This window comes from Zosterops lateralis, assembly GCF_965231275.1.
Source record: "Zosterops lateralis genome assembly, chromosome: 2".
Taxonomy (NCBI): domain Eukaryota; kingdom Metazoa; phylum Chordata; class Aves; order Passeriformes; family Zosteropidae; genus Zosterops; species Zosterops lateralis.
This window is the reverse complement of record NC_139763.1, coordinates 30,715,708-30,730,679: the sequence shown is the minus strand read 5'-3', so window position 1 is coordinate 30,730,679 and position 14,972 is coordinate 30,715,708. Positions and strand designations below refer to the sequence as shown.

The following is a 14,972-nucleotide window of genomic DNA, read 5'->3' as shown; positions in this document are numbered from 1 at the left end:
AGGAGAGGAAGGACCATATGGACACGTTTTCTGAGGGAGACAGGAAGCAAAACAGGATTCATTGCCCCTTTCACCTCCACTTTGCTCCACGGAGTGCCCCACTGAGAGCACACTGGGCATGGCGGGGTGTAGGCAGAGGTTTGCACACACGTCCCCCTGGCTGGGCGCCTTTGCTGGGCCATTGTGTTCTGTCTGCAGTGTGCTAATCTCCTGCATGTGATCGGTCTCCTTTCCGTGTCTGGCCTAAGTTACTTAACAACCAGCAGATTAACCTTAGGAAGATTTCCTCTGATTTGAGGGGGAAGCCTGTTCTTTTCTTACTGAATGCAGGACTCCAACCTTATGTAAGGGACCAAAGGTGTTGACTGCAGTCCTTGGATATGGGATGCGTAGCAATGTCTTGTGTTACTGGGACTTTTTGAAGGGGGTTTGGACTTCCATTCTCCTCCCAGCCAAGATCCAGGTGAGCTGGAAACTGTATTAAGGAAATTACACATGCCATCTTTTCTTGCCCCAGAACCAATAATTTATGTGTACGTGTTTGCATGTATGTGTGTGTACATGTATGCATATACAGATAAACAGTTCATCTAAAAGAATCCCAGGAGATCATCCAGTTGTGTGCCCCAAGGAAATCTTTGGTCTGTTATCCCGTTCCTGATCGCTAATTTGTGTAGCCTCTGGTCTCGTGGTACTGCATCCTCAGGCGATTTCTTTCTGCAGATAACTATCATCGATAAGGAGGACCCTGTAGTTAGTAGCAGCATGCCCCCTCATTTCCAGCTGATAAATTAAAATTATCAGGAGTTTGTGTCTTATCCTCAAGAGACATGCTGGTTTTGGTAGGAATGCTGCAACCTTCACTGCATCTGCTCCTCCTTGTCAGAAGTCCTTGACCCTGTCAACTTGTGTGCTGGCTGCAGGTGCTCAGCCTCCTAGCTCAGCAGCACTGGTTTAGTCTCTGAGCTGTGGATGTTCGTTTTCCTTTTCTTCCCAGTCTTCTCGACAAAGAAGCAATTGGAGTTTTCTGTCAGTGGCCGCTGCTGCTGTGCCTGAGGTCAGGCCTGGTGCTGGAGGTGTGGGCCGGGGAACTGTCAGGGGCCTGCTCCTGGCGGCAGTGGCTCATCACCTTTAGATGGGTTTTTAGCTGAATCCCCAAGTCACACCCACAGACGTGCTCAGGTCTGGTCTGAGTGAGGCGTGAACTGCTGCTGCCCTGGGAATGGGACGAAATGTGGGTCTAAGCTGTGACTGCAGCAGTACGGTCTGCTCAGGAGCAGGATAGATGGGCGCAGGTAGACAGTGAGGGACTCGGTGGGGGACTCGGGAGGAGTTGTTGCACCTTCGTGGGCTTCCTGCTCCGACACCCTGCTTTCTGCTTTTGTTCTCAGATGCCTTCTTAGCCTTGGCTTTTGTCCATTTTTTGCCTGTTCCGTCTTGCATATAGCAGTTTCCCTGCTTTGCCTCTTTATCTCCAGACAAGGACAGGAACTAACTTCTTGCAGTTTGGCTGAAGCTGAAAACAAAACAACCTTCTCTTAAACACCCACTTTGCTTTGGTGGGCAAGGTGGTAAATCTCTTTCAAAGAACATTTGCACCACTCTTGCTTTCCTCTTTTGGGATCAATGCTTCTTTTTTCAAATATGAAAATTACTGAATGTGATCAAATCACCCATGAATACAAGTGATCCTGTACTTCAGGAGAAGTAACTTCTGGCAGACTAGACCTTTTCATTTTCTCTGGCTTCAAAAAAAGGTGACTTACTCTACCCATAAACACTACCAGCCTTGCTGTTTCCCTGGCTTTAGCTGAAAGAGCGGCCTGAATAGTCCTGCATTCATCTGGCTGATGTGAGAGAGCCTGCTTTCGTGGAGGCATGTTTTGAAAAGGCTTAAGTTACAGTTATGTTGTCCTCAAAAAACCAGCATTTGTTTTTATAGCTGAGGACAGAATAAATGGATTTCTTTAAATGACAGTATTTTTAGTAAAATTGTGGGGAGTAGAGTAGTAATAAAATTGTCTACAGCTGAGATAACATTTTATTTTATTTACTTACCTGTTTTTTTTTTTCCCTGGTTGAGAGCTAGCACAAGGCATTGTCTCCACATGAGCACAGCAGAATGGTCAAGTGCTGATTTCTCTTCTTCAGGAAAGGGGCAAGAGCTGAAAAAACCCTCCACTCTGCTCTTGAGCTCCCGATCTTTTATAGCAGCCTGTGATCTAATTGGCTTGTTCTTGTTAATGTGGTTTTCTTCCTCCTCACTATGTTCCAAGTAGCCAGCCAGCCATCTTTGAAGTCCATACTTCTGGTAGCAGCAGCTAAAGTCATGCGACTAGGAGTCTGTCCTAGCCTTTCCAAGTTACTTCTCAGTTCCTTGGCACCTCACTGAATACCCACCTGAAAAGAGGAAAGGTAGATATTTTTCTCCTCCTGATAGGGTTCATCACAGTTCCAGTCATACAGCACAATGGTAGTTAATTGTGAAGCAATGCTGAAAGTGATGTCCTTGGCAGCAGTAAGTTTTTCTTGTTGAACTTTTTGGCGTGGAAGTGGCTTTTACCAACCCAGTACTCATGAACCTGCTTCCTTAATTTATAAATATTAAATTAGAAGAATTAAATGTCTTCTGATTTTAGTCGTTAAGCTAATGAGAGTGAAGTAAATCATGATTATGAATGAACTGCTATGTAAACTTGCTGCTGTAAAATACACTGCCAAGTAGAATAATATAACAAAGTAAATCCTGTAAGCCTAAAGCTTAATTATTGATTTGATTTAGGCATATATACAAATGCTAGGAAAATACTGTAACTTTGGGTTCTAGTGTGAGTTGTAATTCAAGTTATAAAACAGTTTCTCTTATGAACTTTGGATTGGAGACCCTCTTTTTTATTATTATTATTTTTCTTTCCTGTTTTGGCTGACAGTTTGCATCTGGCTTGTTCTCTCTAGAGGTTGCTTTGACTGTTTGTGCCTCGTGGTTTTGTTCTGGCCTTGGAAATCAGGAGGGTTATATGAATTAATTCCCTCTATCTGAATGAATTCTGTTCTTTCTTTTATAGTGGGTTATAGCAAACGTTCTAAACTAGAGGAGAAATTGGCATTAGGGAAAACTTGATAGTTCTTGAGACATGGAAATACTTTGGTATTGCTAAAGCAGTCCTTTGGTGGAAGAGGTCCCTGAGAAACTGTCTCCATCAGAATTTCACAGTATTTTTTTAGAACAAGAAGTGTAAATAGTATCACAAACCCAACACGTTAGAGCTGTGGCAATTCTAATTGAATTATGTTTATGGGGAGACATAGTGTGTTTGATAAACATGGTCAAAATTTGGTCCTGGAATATCTCCTTTGAGCCCTGCAACAGGAGGAGCAAGCTTCAAGAAGTGACAAGTTTTTTTGTGTTTGGTGTGTTTTTTGGGGTGTATGTGGGGTTTTTAAAATGGATTTTAATGATTTTCTTGCCTGCATGGTTTCCTTTTGAATACCACAACAACTGCATTTTCATCACTTTAGAGAACATTTTACTAATCCTCAGCATCCTAAGGCTTTTCCTTCCGGGTTACCAAGTGGTTGGGAGCTTGCAGGACCTGAGTGTTGGACATAAGGCAGCCAGAGGAAAGATCTGAATTTGAAGCAATGTTTGTTCAGGCCAGGCATTTTCCAGACGGGCATTTCTGCCCTAACTGGGACAGGATTAAACTCTTGGAGTATTTGCTGTCTGGGATAACTTGAGTGCACACGCTTTCCTGAGCGAGGGCACCAGGCCGTAAGGGCTTTGGACTAAGCGGTTTGCCTGTGTGGGTGGCTGGGCAGTGTCTAACACAATGCTGATTTGGTCATGATTTGAGGCCACTGAGTGGTTGGTACTGCAGTGTAAATAAGAAATAAATTGAAGCTGAGCCACACTCTCATGCTGAGCCTGTGTAAATCCATTCAGTCCCAACAGCCCATTGTTCCAACTTTAATTAGTGTTCAGCACAAGCTTCTCCCAGTACCCAGACCACATCAGTAGCTGGTGGAGAAGCTGCAGCCTTATCTTTCCCCTTCCTTTGCAGACTTAGCTCTCTTGTGATCCCTTGTGCTCCTAATTGCAGAATTCATGTTGAGTTCCCATTGGCCACACATCAGTTTGTGCCTCTCTGAGCTCTGGGGATGCCCCAAACTCCTCTAATCTTCCTGGAGTGCAATTCTGTAGGGAAGGGCTTCCTTGGCTTCCTGTGCTACATGCTGGGTTGGATCCTCAGGACATGGCTGGTGGGGAAGTTTTGTAACCTGAAAGCTTCCTGCTCACCCCATGTGAGGCATGTCTGCCTCACACTGTCCCTGAGTGGTTTCTGTTTCCCGTTGGGAGCTGGTGACATCATGTATATTTTCAGTGATGCAAAAAAACTGCCTGGCAAATCCAGCCTTGTTCATTTACTCTTATGGACATCTTGTACCTTGAAAAATAACCTGCAGAACATCTGCGTGCAGGGGTGTATTTACTCCTGCTATAGATACCCACTATGAAGTTTCTCCCATCTGTGCTTCTGCCTAGATGGATTAATTTAATTTATAGCTTGTTGCAGCTGTAGCTGCAGATGTCAGAGTCAGTTCTACCCACAGACCCAGGGCAGGCTCTTGCTCAACCTCTGCTCCTTTTTCTAGCACTTTTGTGAGGTTTAGGATCCTCTTTGATCTTTGGCTCGCCTAGGAAGGAATGAACTGTGTAAACCTGAAGATTACTGGTTGTTCTACACAATAAAAAAGGCACTCTGTCTTTTTTTTCCTGCAGTAGCTTAATTTTTGCCATGATTTCCCCCTCTTGCTTTGCTTAACTGTTGGTGTTTGGACATAGTAATATAAAACAGGTAACCTTGGGAGTATAAATCTTCTTTTAAAATGCAGGAAACTTGATAGCTTATGAGAAATGGGATAAAGCAGATTGCTGGTATCAAACCCAGCACTGGAAAGAGACAGAGGAGGAATTGCACTTCACGTTTGCATGTGATGTGAGGTCAGATATGCAGTTGTGCTGAGTGGTGACCTCTGTCATTCTGTTGAATGACTAATCAAATAGATAGTTAAATGCCTTCCAGTCCAAATTGTTAGTCCTCCTTTCTCAACAAAGAGAAGAATAACATAATTTTAGCCCACTGTGCTGTTCCCTACTGTGCTATAGTGTAGTCCTCACAGAGGGCTTTATGTGAAACTTGGCATAGCGAGAAGATAATTGGACTGTTGCTCTTTTTCCTTACTGTTCTGTTAAATTTGTGATGCACTTTCCTGTAGCCAGTGCTTATTATATGTAATCTTATAAACTGCCCTGCTAACGTACCTTAGTAATATTCTAATGATTCAGAGACACACAAAAGCACCAGGCAGAGGGTGATCTTAGAGCCTGATTAATGATGTCTGCTGCTTCTAGGGGAGGAGGGTGACAAGTCTTTCCTGTTGGATGCATGGTGCAGTTTCTTTAAATAGCTGTAACTCTTGCAGCTGAGCAAAGAGGGAGGATGACACTGTGTGCCCACTGAAGTGTCACGGGAGGAGTGGGCTACACCTAAGTTCTTGGTGATCCTCCATCACAGCATTGAATGAATCATGACCTGGGGAGCTGAGGATATTTTGCTTCAGTGCAATCCCCAGCTTGCTCTGCAACGATTGTCATTTGAGAGCAGGATGTAAACCTGCAGCAGATACTAGGTGGATTTTGAGGTACAGAAGAGGGTCCCTGCAGGTGGAGGGTTCTGCACAACCCCAGGCTGCTCTTTGTTTCTGGAAGCTTCTTTCTTGGATTTGCAGAATTTTAAAATTATTTGGCATAGAGTGAGCCATCAGTTGCGAAGTGTGGGAGGAGTTGGCCTGCATTAAAGGCAGTCTTTTCTCACCACCCCTGAAATGCAGAGCCTTTGGAGGATCTGGTGACTTTTAATTTTAGAAACAAGAACACCTTAGATCTGAAAGTACAGCAGCAGCTCCAGCTCTGAGCCAGGCAAGGTGTAGAAGTGACAGTGCTGAAGCAGTGGAGTTTTGTCTTGAAGGACAAATGTCTCTGCAGAGAGGGAATTCAGAAATTTATTTTGCTTTGCTTTCAGGCTTATAGGTAAAGATCTGAATTTCCTCTACATCAGCAAATCTTGCATTTACAGCCTCTTGAAGACCTCCACATGATGCTGTTAGTATTTGTTCGACATACCTTCCATTACTAAAAAAGCTACTTTTTTTGGAGACTGTCTTAACCTGATCATTCTGTTTTGCTGTGCTGAAGGAAGTGCAAAAATTAAGAATAATCCTTTCTGTAACCTCTTTCTTCCTTTCCATATTTAACGTGGAAAACATTTATACTCAGAAGCTCAAAGTCAGAATGCATATACTCTTTGAAAAACCATACCGCCTTTTCAGAAATAGGAGTTGCATGGTGGTGGGTTTTTGTTTGTTTGTTTGATTGATTGATTGATTTTTTAAAATATTTGTTTTGGTTTTTTTGTATATGGGATCAAGAGTGAAAAATGAAAAGGTGGCGGGGTCTCATCTGACATGAAGTAGTAGTAATCAGTAGTGCCTTTTTGCACAGGCACTCCTCTTCATCCTGTCTGCCAAACTGCAGTGTTGTTTGCAGCATGCCTTTTTATGGAGGCTGGGAAGCCACGCCTGCAGTGGGTTCTTTGTTCCAGCCATGTTGAGCCACTTCCTCAAAGTCAGAGGGATTGATGACACTTTCAGAGGCCTCCACAGCCCAGTTGCCTTCAAAGCCAAGGTGCACCCAGCTGGGACATTGCCTTTGAGCTGTTGTACCAGGAGTATTGCTGGTGATGCCATTGTACCTCAGGAGGGTGGGATGGGACCCATGTCCTACTCTCCTCCCCTCCACCCTCTCCCCTCTGCTTTTGTCCAGCAAGGAGGCGTGTGCTGGAGCATCCTGTCCTGCCTGGCCCTCAGCATCTGCTCCAAAAGGACACAGACCTCTAACAGGACTTAGGTTTTTCTGCTTGCCCTGGGATGTCCCACAAGGCATCGGTCACCCATATTTAGGCTACAGAAATTGAACTGCAGGATGCTGGCAGTCTGGTCTCAGCCTCTTGCCTGAGGAAGAGGAAGTCTGACTCAGCTTCCTTGGTTTTCCCTCAGCACCCATGATTTTGTCTTTTTGCTTCTGTGGTGTTGTCTGCTCTCTTCCGGATCTGGCATGGCACTGAATGTGCCTCATGCTCCTGATGGATGCGTCCGCTGCTGTTTCCTTGTCTCAAATGGCCACTCAGTGCAGAGAAGTTGCAAATACTTTTGTAAGGCATTAGTCCTGGTGGTATTTAGCTGTTCTTTAATATGTGATCTATCTGTAGCAACTTTCATTCAGGGAACATCAAAGTACTTTTTTTACTAAATAGTAATGAATTACATCTGACAACACAACTGTGGAGTTAGTATTTTTATGGATTAAAAGGAAACAACCAAAATAAAACAGAAATTTGAGTTGCATGTTCAAAATTGCACAGGAAATCTATGGCTGAAGTGGAAATGTGTCATCTCCTTCCAGACCTCTCTTCTTGACATGCATTCTTCCATCTTCCACTGTCTTGCAGTGACAGACACCCCAGATTTGTGTGTGTTCATGTGTCTCTCTAAAGACAGTAATTCCCTTCTGCATTTGGGTTTTGAAGTTTGTGCTAGTTTCCGTGACAAAGCTGGAAAACTGGAGATGGGGCGGTAGGGTGGGAGGATCAAGGTCTGAAGTTTATCCTGGGAACTGACTCTCTTTATTGGATCCTGGCAATGTGCACATCTCCATGTTGTCTTCCAACCCCAAGCCCATTGTTCTTGGGAGGACCTTTCTGTTGTTTGTGTTCTCTTGTAAGCCATGTTCAAGCCACCTGCTGGGTTTAACAGGAAAAATAGATGGTTGGCATGTTTTTCTCTCAGTGCAAAGGCAAGATGCAAATGTGTACTCTTTATCTGCTGGATGCTTCACATCTGAGGAAATGAAAAATGGTACAAGAAAACTGTTTTTTAAGGTAGCAGATTTGGCAGGATAAGGCTTGAAAAGAGTAGAAAGAAACACTTGCAAACTGAGATTTAGAGGAGAGTAGAAATGCAGATGCTGTTTGGGTCAGACTGTCACTGCATGCATGAGCTGCAAGAAAAATGGTAGCAATGCTAAGATCTAAATGTGTATAGAAATTTCTCCAAAGTAATTTTATATGTGCAGAGGTCCTGTGGTATAGCTGTTGGTTTCAGAAGTAATTTGGCAGAGAGCTTATGGTCTGCTAGAGAGTTCTGTAAAAACATTTAATGGATATTTGTTACTTAAGTTTTAAAATTTTTGTTACTAGTACTTTTTCATAGTCCTTAACTATCTCAGTTTTGTAGACTTGAGTAGCAAGTTTTGGATATTGCAGCAGACAAACAACACAGATATTTGTTTCTTCCCATCTTTGAACATTAGGCCCCACTGAATTTGAGGTACCTGTATTTTCACAAAGACCTTCCATCACAGCCAAAGTGGTGGGAAGGACAAGTAGAATCCAGTCCTGGAAGTGTCTGTGTCTAGCTGTGGTGGAGAGAATCATCGTTAACTCTCATTAATGGCATCATTAAATGGATAAGCCTTTAAATCTAGCTTTGAGGAACCAAATTATCTTAATTTTATACTGGCAATAAGTCACCAACACTCTGGAGGCAATTTTTTTCCCCCATTAGGAATGAAATTTGGCACTCTAAAAGGAGACTCCTCTGTGCAAAAGGCATATAGGCAGGTTGTGATGGTAGGTGGGATTATTAAATGCTGGTCTTTGCTCATCATTATAATCCCTTGTGTGCACACTTGTTTCCTGGACTTGTCTGATGTAAGGGCCTGCTGTCATGTGTTGACTTCCTAGTAGTGACTAGCCAAGGACCTTTTGTGAGGGTTAATGGTGCTGGAAGCAGCCCTCTTTTTCTTCTTCCCTCCTTGCTTTTTCTTTGACTGTTCCTTCTAGCTGTATGGAGGGGTTGACACCTCCTTTGTCATGGTATATCCATGACAAAGATTTCTTTGTCTGAGTTTGGATATTCCAAGTGAGCAGAAATGTTAGGAAAGAAGCTCCATTGGGTGTTGCCACCCTCCCCTAGCTTGGATGATATTTCGATTGCTCAGCTAAGAGTGAGTGTCACATGGGAGCCAATATCGGGTAATCTTGATTGAAGAAAGGGAGGCTTTGCTCATCATTCACGAGGTGATTCTAGCTGAGGGCAGTGAAATCCTAACAATAATTTATTAGGTGTTCTCTCTTGAGATTCTGTTTTCTGAGATGAAGGGAATCCTCATGGTTGGGAGTACTGAAGATCTGATGTGGAGGAAGAGATGAAAGATACGGCTGTGCTTGCACCTACATGCCATAAATTCAGCTCCTTGGCCATTGACCCATCCAGCAGTAAAAATACAGTCTCTTGTTTGTTTACAGTTGTTACCTCCTGTCTCCCAGAGCTCTGCCAAAGCTGTAGCATGGCATGGTCCCCAGGGTAGCTGTGCCAAGCCAGACTTGCAGACCTCCATCTTGGTTCCTCCCTGGGGCTTCTGTGTCCTCTCTGTTGTTTTTGACCCACTCTTTCTCTCAGGTCTCTTCCATGGGGCAGCCTGAAGAAATGTAGTCCAAAGACTACATTTTTAAGTGAATTTCCTTGAAGGAATCAGGCTTAATTTAAGCATATCCTGTATCTCTCTAGTTTGTTTGCATGGAAGGTATTGGCACAGACTTGCCTATGCATTGAATGATTTCTATCCTGAGAGCTAAAATTTGTCATTAGTAAGGGTGTACTTTTTGCTGAGTGTGTGACACATTCACAGGAATCATAAAACAAATGAATTTCTGCCTGCATAGAACATGAAAATGAAGACTGGAAAGCTGGAGTGATCAATTTTAAATTCCCACTGGTTGGTTTTTTCTGTTAATTTTCAATTGCTTGTACTGTAGCTAAGGATGATTCTTGAAGACTTTAATGCAGCAGTCAACTATACTTCACTTTTCTTGTTTGCCATCTCTTGTTGAATTTCACCCACTGATTTCAATGCTAGCTATAAATGCAAGTGGCAAACAGTATAATTAGGTAAATTAAATCTCTTCTAGGTACGGACTTATTCACATGGTGGAGAAGAGTTGGGTTTCTTCTATTTTTTTCCTTTTGCTCTGAAATAGTTGCTCCTGAAATTCTTGAACTAATTAACAGGTTAAATGGAAAACCGAGCATTATAATTTTATAAGTGTGTATAGAGGATAGTTTGTAAGCTACTAAAGTGGTAGCAAAAATAAAAATAAAAAGCAGAGTAAACAAAATCCATTAAAATAAAACCAAGAGCTTGCTATTTTTTTTAAATGAAGTGCTGATGTTTGCCAGTAACTTGTATCTGTTTACTTTCTTTGTCCCAACCATTTGGTTTCACACTGAGGAACCATTGTTCTATGCTTCTTCCAGATATTTGGATACTACAGCTTCTCAGTTTTGATTCTTTGGATCTTGGATGATTCTGTCTCTGATCTCTTTGCTTTTCCTCTTTCTTGGTTGCACTTGGGGTTTGTGGCAAAAATCAGAAAAGGAAGTCCTTCTATCTTTGCTGGTGGAAGGTACAAGCTCCTTCCCTTCTTTCTGCCATATGGGCATCTTAAATGCTTCCAGCTTTGAATTCTCATGTTTATTTGAACTCAAGCCCAGAGTAACATCCAGTTAAGCTTTGGGGGTTTTCTTAATGTTTCAGATGGAAATTCATTGGCAGCTTTGAGCTTTGTTTTGTTTATTTTCTTTCCAGGCATCTCAGTTTGGGATGTGCTGTAGCTAGATTATGAGAAAGAGCAGAAGATCCCTTTTTTTTTTACTAAAACAGCCTCTCAGGCCCTGATCTAGGTAGAATAAGACCTTTGGGACAGACCTGTGTATCTATGGAGACCTGACTGCCCTCCTTGTGATTGTGTTTATCTACAATGGGTGCCCCATAGGTGCCCTTGGGAGGGTAAGAAAGGCCCTGGCGTTCTCATGAAAAGAGTTGGTTGTGGCAGCCTGCCTCCCTGCCACAAAGTCAGGGAGAGGTGAGTGATGATGGTAAATGTGTTTTGGCATGTACATATGTGACTCTGTGTGTTTTTCACATTCAGTGGTGTGGAGCAGCACTCCAGTCAGAGTTTAACAGCTTTGCCAGGGATGGGTTTCCCAGGGCTGTGCTTTGCTGGCTGCGTCCAACACTCCTTTCCTTTGTACCCTGTAGCTCCTGAATGTCAGTAGTTTCCCTGTGTGGTGAAGCAAACTCATGTACTGGGCTGGTGGGTGGGGGGGGATTTTGACTTTTTTCAGGGTCTTCTCACATAGAGTAGGTGATGTGAGTGGTGAAGTGGTCATTGATGCTCAGGTTTAGAGCATGGTACCACAGTCAGGCCTTGGTCTGTGTGTTTGATGGGGCTGCCCACACCTGGCATAAATATGCATCTCTCCATATGTATGTCCATAACTGACAACACTTTCGGCTAAATTCTGTCTTGCATGTGCTTTGCCTGGTGGTCCATGGTTCAGTGAAATTGCTCTAAATGTTAACTATTGTTTGTGCTTGTGTTTTGCAAAACAAGCACTTGGACTTGTTCTGAATTCTACTTTGACAGCAGTTGCAATAGCTGTGCACTGTATAATTGAGCAATCTATTCCAGCATTCCAACTTCATGTTTTCAGTGCAGACACATGACTATAATCAACTGTAATGCTCTTTCAGTAATTAAACAAGTGGCTGTAAATTTATAAGGTGAACTTGAAAAGCATTGAAACTTTTTAAAATCCAGTTTTATTACAATTTTAAAAATAATTACTTTGTTTTAGCTGTCCTCATAGTGGTGTAATTTGGGACAGGCACATCTGGGGTGTGTAGACCCCTCCCCAGCATCTTGGAAATCCAGTCCTGCTGGTGATACAACATTCAGATTGGTGGTAAGGACTGTTTTCTTTCCCTAATGGGAGAAGGGAGTAGTAAGGCAACATCACGGCTGATTTAATTTTGTTTTCAGTGCATGACACTTAATTGGAAGATTGCTTAATTCTAGGAACTGCTGTTCTGCACCACCATACCACATAATGTAATTAGGTCATGGCTGCAGTGTTTGGTCGGAGTACCTGATTGTGATTAACACAACTGTTTTCCAGATTCAAGTGGTGATTTGTTTAAATGGTGGGTAGCTTTTCAGGCACTGTTGCTCAAACTTTGTAGGTAGGTTTCCATATGTCCTAGGAAAGTGACTGAGCATAAACCTTAAAACAAGTGTGAGGCTTCTACTCTTAAAAATTATTTATTTCCAGTACCCCCTCTTCAATCCTTTTTGTACGGTTGGAAGTGGTGGAATGAATGGTAAAAGATTAAGTTTGGCTACAGCTTTGGCACTATGTATATCTGTGTTTTGAGGATTAAAAATTTTTAAGGTTTAAGTTCTGAGTGGGATTAAGCAGTATTTTGACTTGTGACTTCTAACCAAAAACTTACTGGAGGTTTCCAGGCTGTTCCTCTGGTCTCTGAGCTGCAGTAGCTGAAGTGACTACTGGTTATTTTGCTAAGAGCCTCACAGCAGGAGGCAGTGTGCTGGCTCCAGCTGTGCTGCAATCCAGATGTGTCTGGGTGCATCCTTCACAGTCAGCTGCATCTGCTCTTGGAGACACCAGTGTATTGGCAGATACATGGGATCTTTCATGACTGCCTCTTTGGAAACCACCCAGCTGGGGATGGAAACTTTGGGTGTGTAGGGCACTCCTGAATCAGGGCTGAATGATTGCTGGAGAAATATTTCTTTTGTTTGCAGGGGGCTGGGACTTTCCATCTGAACTGTTTATAGGTTCCCAATTCTGTATTTAGGGGAGATGAAGTGATGGGCCCAGAGATGATCAGCCTGCTGTAGTCATCAGCAGGGCTGGTCCATTGTCTGCTTCCTTTATGTTGTGCCCTGGCCCTCAGCAAGACGTGTCCCTGCTGCCTCTTCTGTTTATGTGAGCATGGCTGCCAAGATGTTTGCAAGGCCAGAGGGAAAACTTTGTTGCCCGTGTGGGTGGAGTGTTCTTCCTTTCCCTTTGCCACCTGAGAAGTAGTGCAGTATTACAGAGGTTTCATGGATAGTGATGCTGGGCTAAACTGCCCGGCTATAACTGGCTACAAAATGTATGAGTCATGCTCCTCAGCTGAATTTTGATCATTGCTCCTCTTTTGCAGTCTGGAGCAATAGTAAGTTGTCTTATTTGTTTCAGTTTGCTGAATGATTTACAACCAAAAGCTTGGCCTTTCTTACTAGCAATTTTTATATTACATCTAATGGCAGTTGTGGTCCAGAGTAGTGACTTGTGGTTTGCAGGAATGGCTGATGTTGGATCATGAGCTGAATAATAGTTTTGTGTGCATTGTGGTGTCATGAGAAATGAGATTTTTATTTTTCCCAAAGTGCAGTTGTTACTAGAAATACTAAAAAAGTCTTCAATGTATATCCTACCTACAGCTACAGAAAGTGTGTGTGTATTGGGGACTAAAAGCATAGAATCATAGAATTGTTTAGGTTGAAAAAGAAGTTTAAGGTCAAATCCAACCATTAACCAAGCACTGCCAAGTCCACCACTAAATTAGGTCCCCAAGTGCCACATCTGTCTTTTTGAATACCTCCACAGATGGTGACTCCACCACTTCCCTGGTCATTCTGTTCCAATGCCTAACCACTCTGTGATGAAATTATCCCTAATATCCAGTCTAAACCTCCCTTGGCACAATTGGAGTCCATTTCCTTTGCATCTCTCACTTGTTTGCTTAGGAGAAGGGACTGACTCACCTTGCTACAGCCTCTTTTCAGGTGGTTGTAGAGAGCAGTATGGTCTCCCCTGAACCTTTTTCCCCCGGCCAAATGCCCCCAGCTCCCTCAGCTGCTTCTTATGGGACCTCTTCTCCAGACCCTTCACCAGCTCCGTCGCCCTTCTCTGGGCACACTCCAGAACCTCAATGTCCTTCTTGTAGTGAGATGTGAACCTCTCTGTTGCAGATACAGGCTAGGGTGCTGTTGGCTCTCTTGGCACATTCCTGTGTTTCCTGCCCCTTCTTGCAAAGGTCATAAACTCTCCTTTTTTTCCTCTAAGTTCCACCCAAAGTGCTTTATTCAGCCAGGCTGGCCTTTTTCCCTGCCAGCTTGTCTTTCATCACACGGGAATGGGCTGCCCCTGTGCTTTTAAGATTTCCTTCTTGTAGAATGTCCAACCTTTCCTGACCCCATTCCCCCTCAGGGCTACCTTGCAATGGTCAACCAGTTTCCCAGACAGGCCAAAATGGCAGTTCTGCTGCCCTCCCCCTTACTCGTTTAAGAACTGAAAACTCTTTACCATTTTGTGATTGCTTTGCTCAAGAATCCTCCAACCATCACATCACCCACCAGTTCTTCTCTGTTCATGAACAGCAGTCCTAACAGGGCAGCTTCCCTAGCTGTCTACATTTGACCAGCTGTATCAGGAAGTTCCACTCTCTGAGACCCACCCCGACTGTTTCCTCTCTACTGTGTTGTATTTCCAGCAGACGTCTGGTAAGTTAAAGTTCCCAATGAGAATAAGGGCCAGTGATAACAAGATGACTTCCAGCTGCTTGTAGAATATTTCATCTGCCTCTTCATCCTGGTTGGGTGGTCTATAACAGACTCCTACCAGGATATCTGCCTAGGCCTTCCCTCTGATTCTTATCCATAAACACTCCACCTTGTCATCACCATCATTAAACTCTAGGCAGTCAAAACACTCCCTAACACACAGGGCTACCCCACCACCTCTTTCCTTGCCTGTCTCTTCTGAACAGTTTATAGCCATCCATTGCAGCTCTCTAATTGTATGAGTTTTTGCACTATGTTTCTGTGAAGGCAACTATATAATAGTTTTCCTGCTGTGCGACGACTTCCAGTTCCTCCTGTTTGTTGCTTGTGCTGTGTGCATTGATGCAGATGTGCTTCATCTTTTCTTGATTCTGCCACCTT

General features: G+C 43.3%; 1 protein-coding gene across 12 annotated transcripts in view; it reads left to right on the top strand.

Annotated features, from left to right (window-relative positions):
• The window catches only part of MAP4K4 (mitogen-activated protein kinase kinase kinase kinase 4), a 159,796-nt gene that overhangs the window by 51,571 nt on the left and 93,253 nt on the right, over nucleotides 1-14,972 (top strand). The window contains exon 1 of one of the 12 annotated variants that reach the window (XM_083854859.1): nucleotides 360-463. The exons of the other annotated variants lie outside the window; for them this stretch is intronic. Within the exon in view, the coding sequence (XP_083710985.1) occupies nucleotides 386-463 (78 nt within the window). The 5' untranslated portion in view covers nucleotides 360-385. Of the gene's footprint in view, nucleotides 1-359; nucleotides 464-14,972 lie in introns of those variants that run through there. 12 annotated transcript variants of the gene reach the window in all.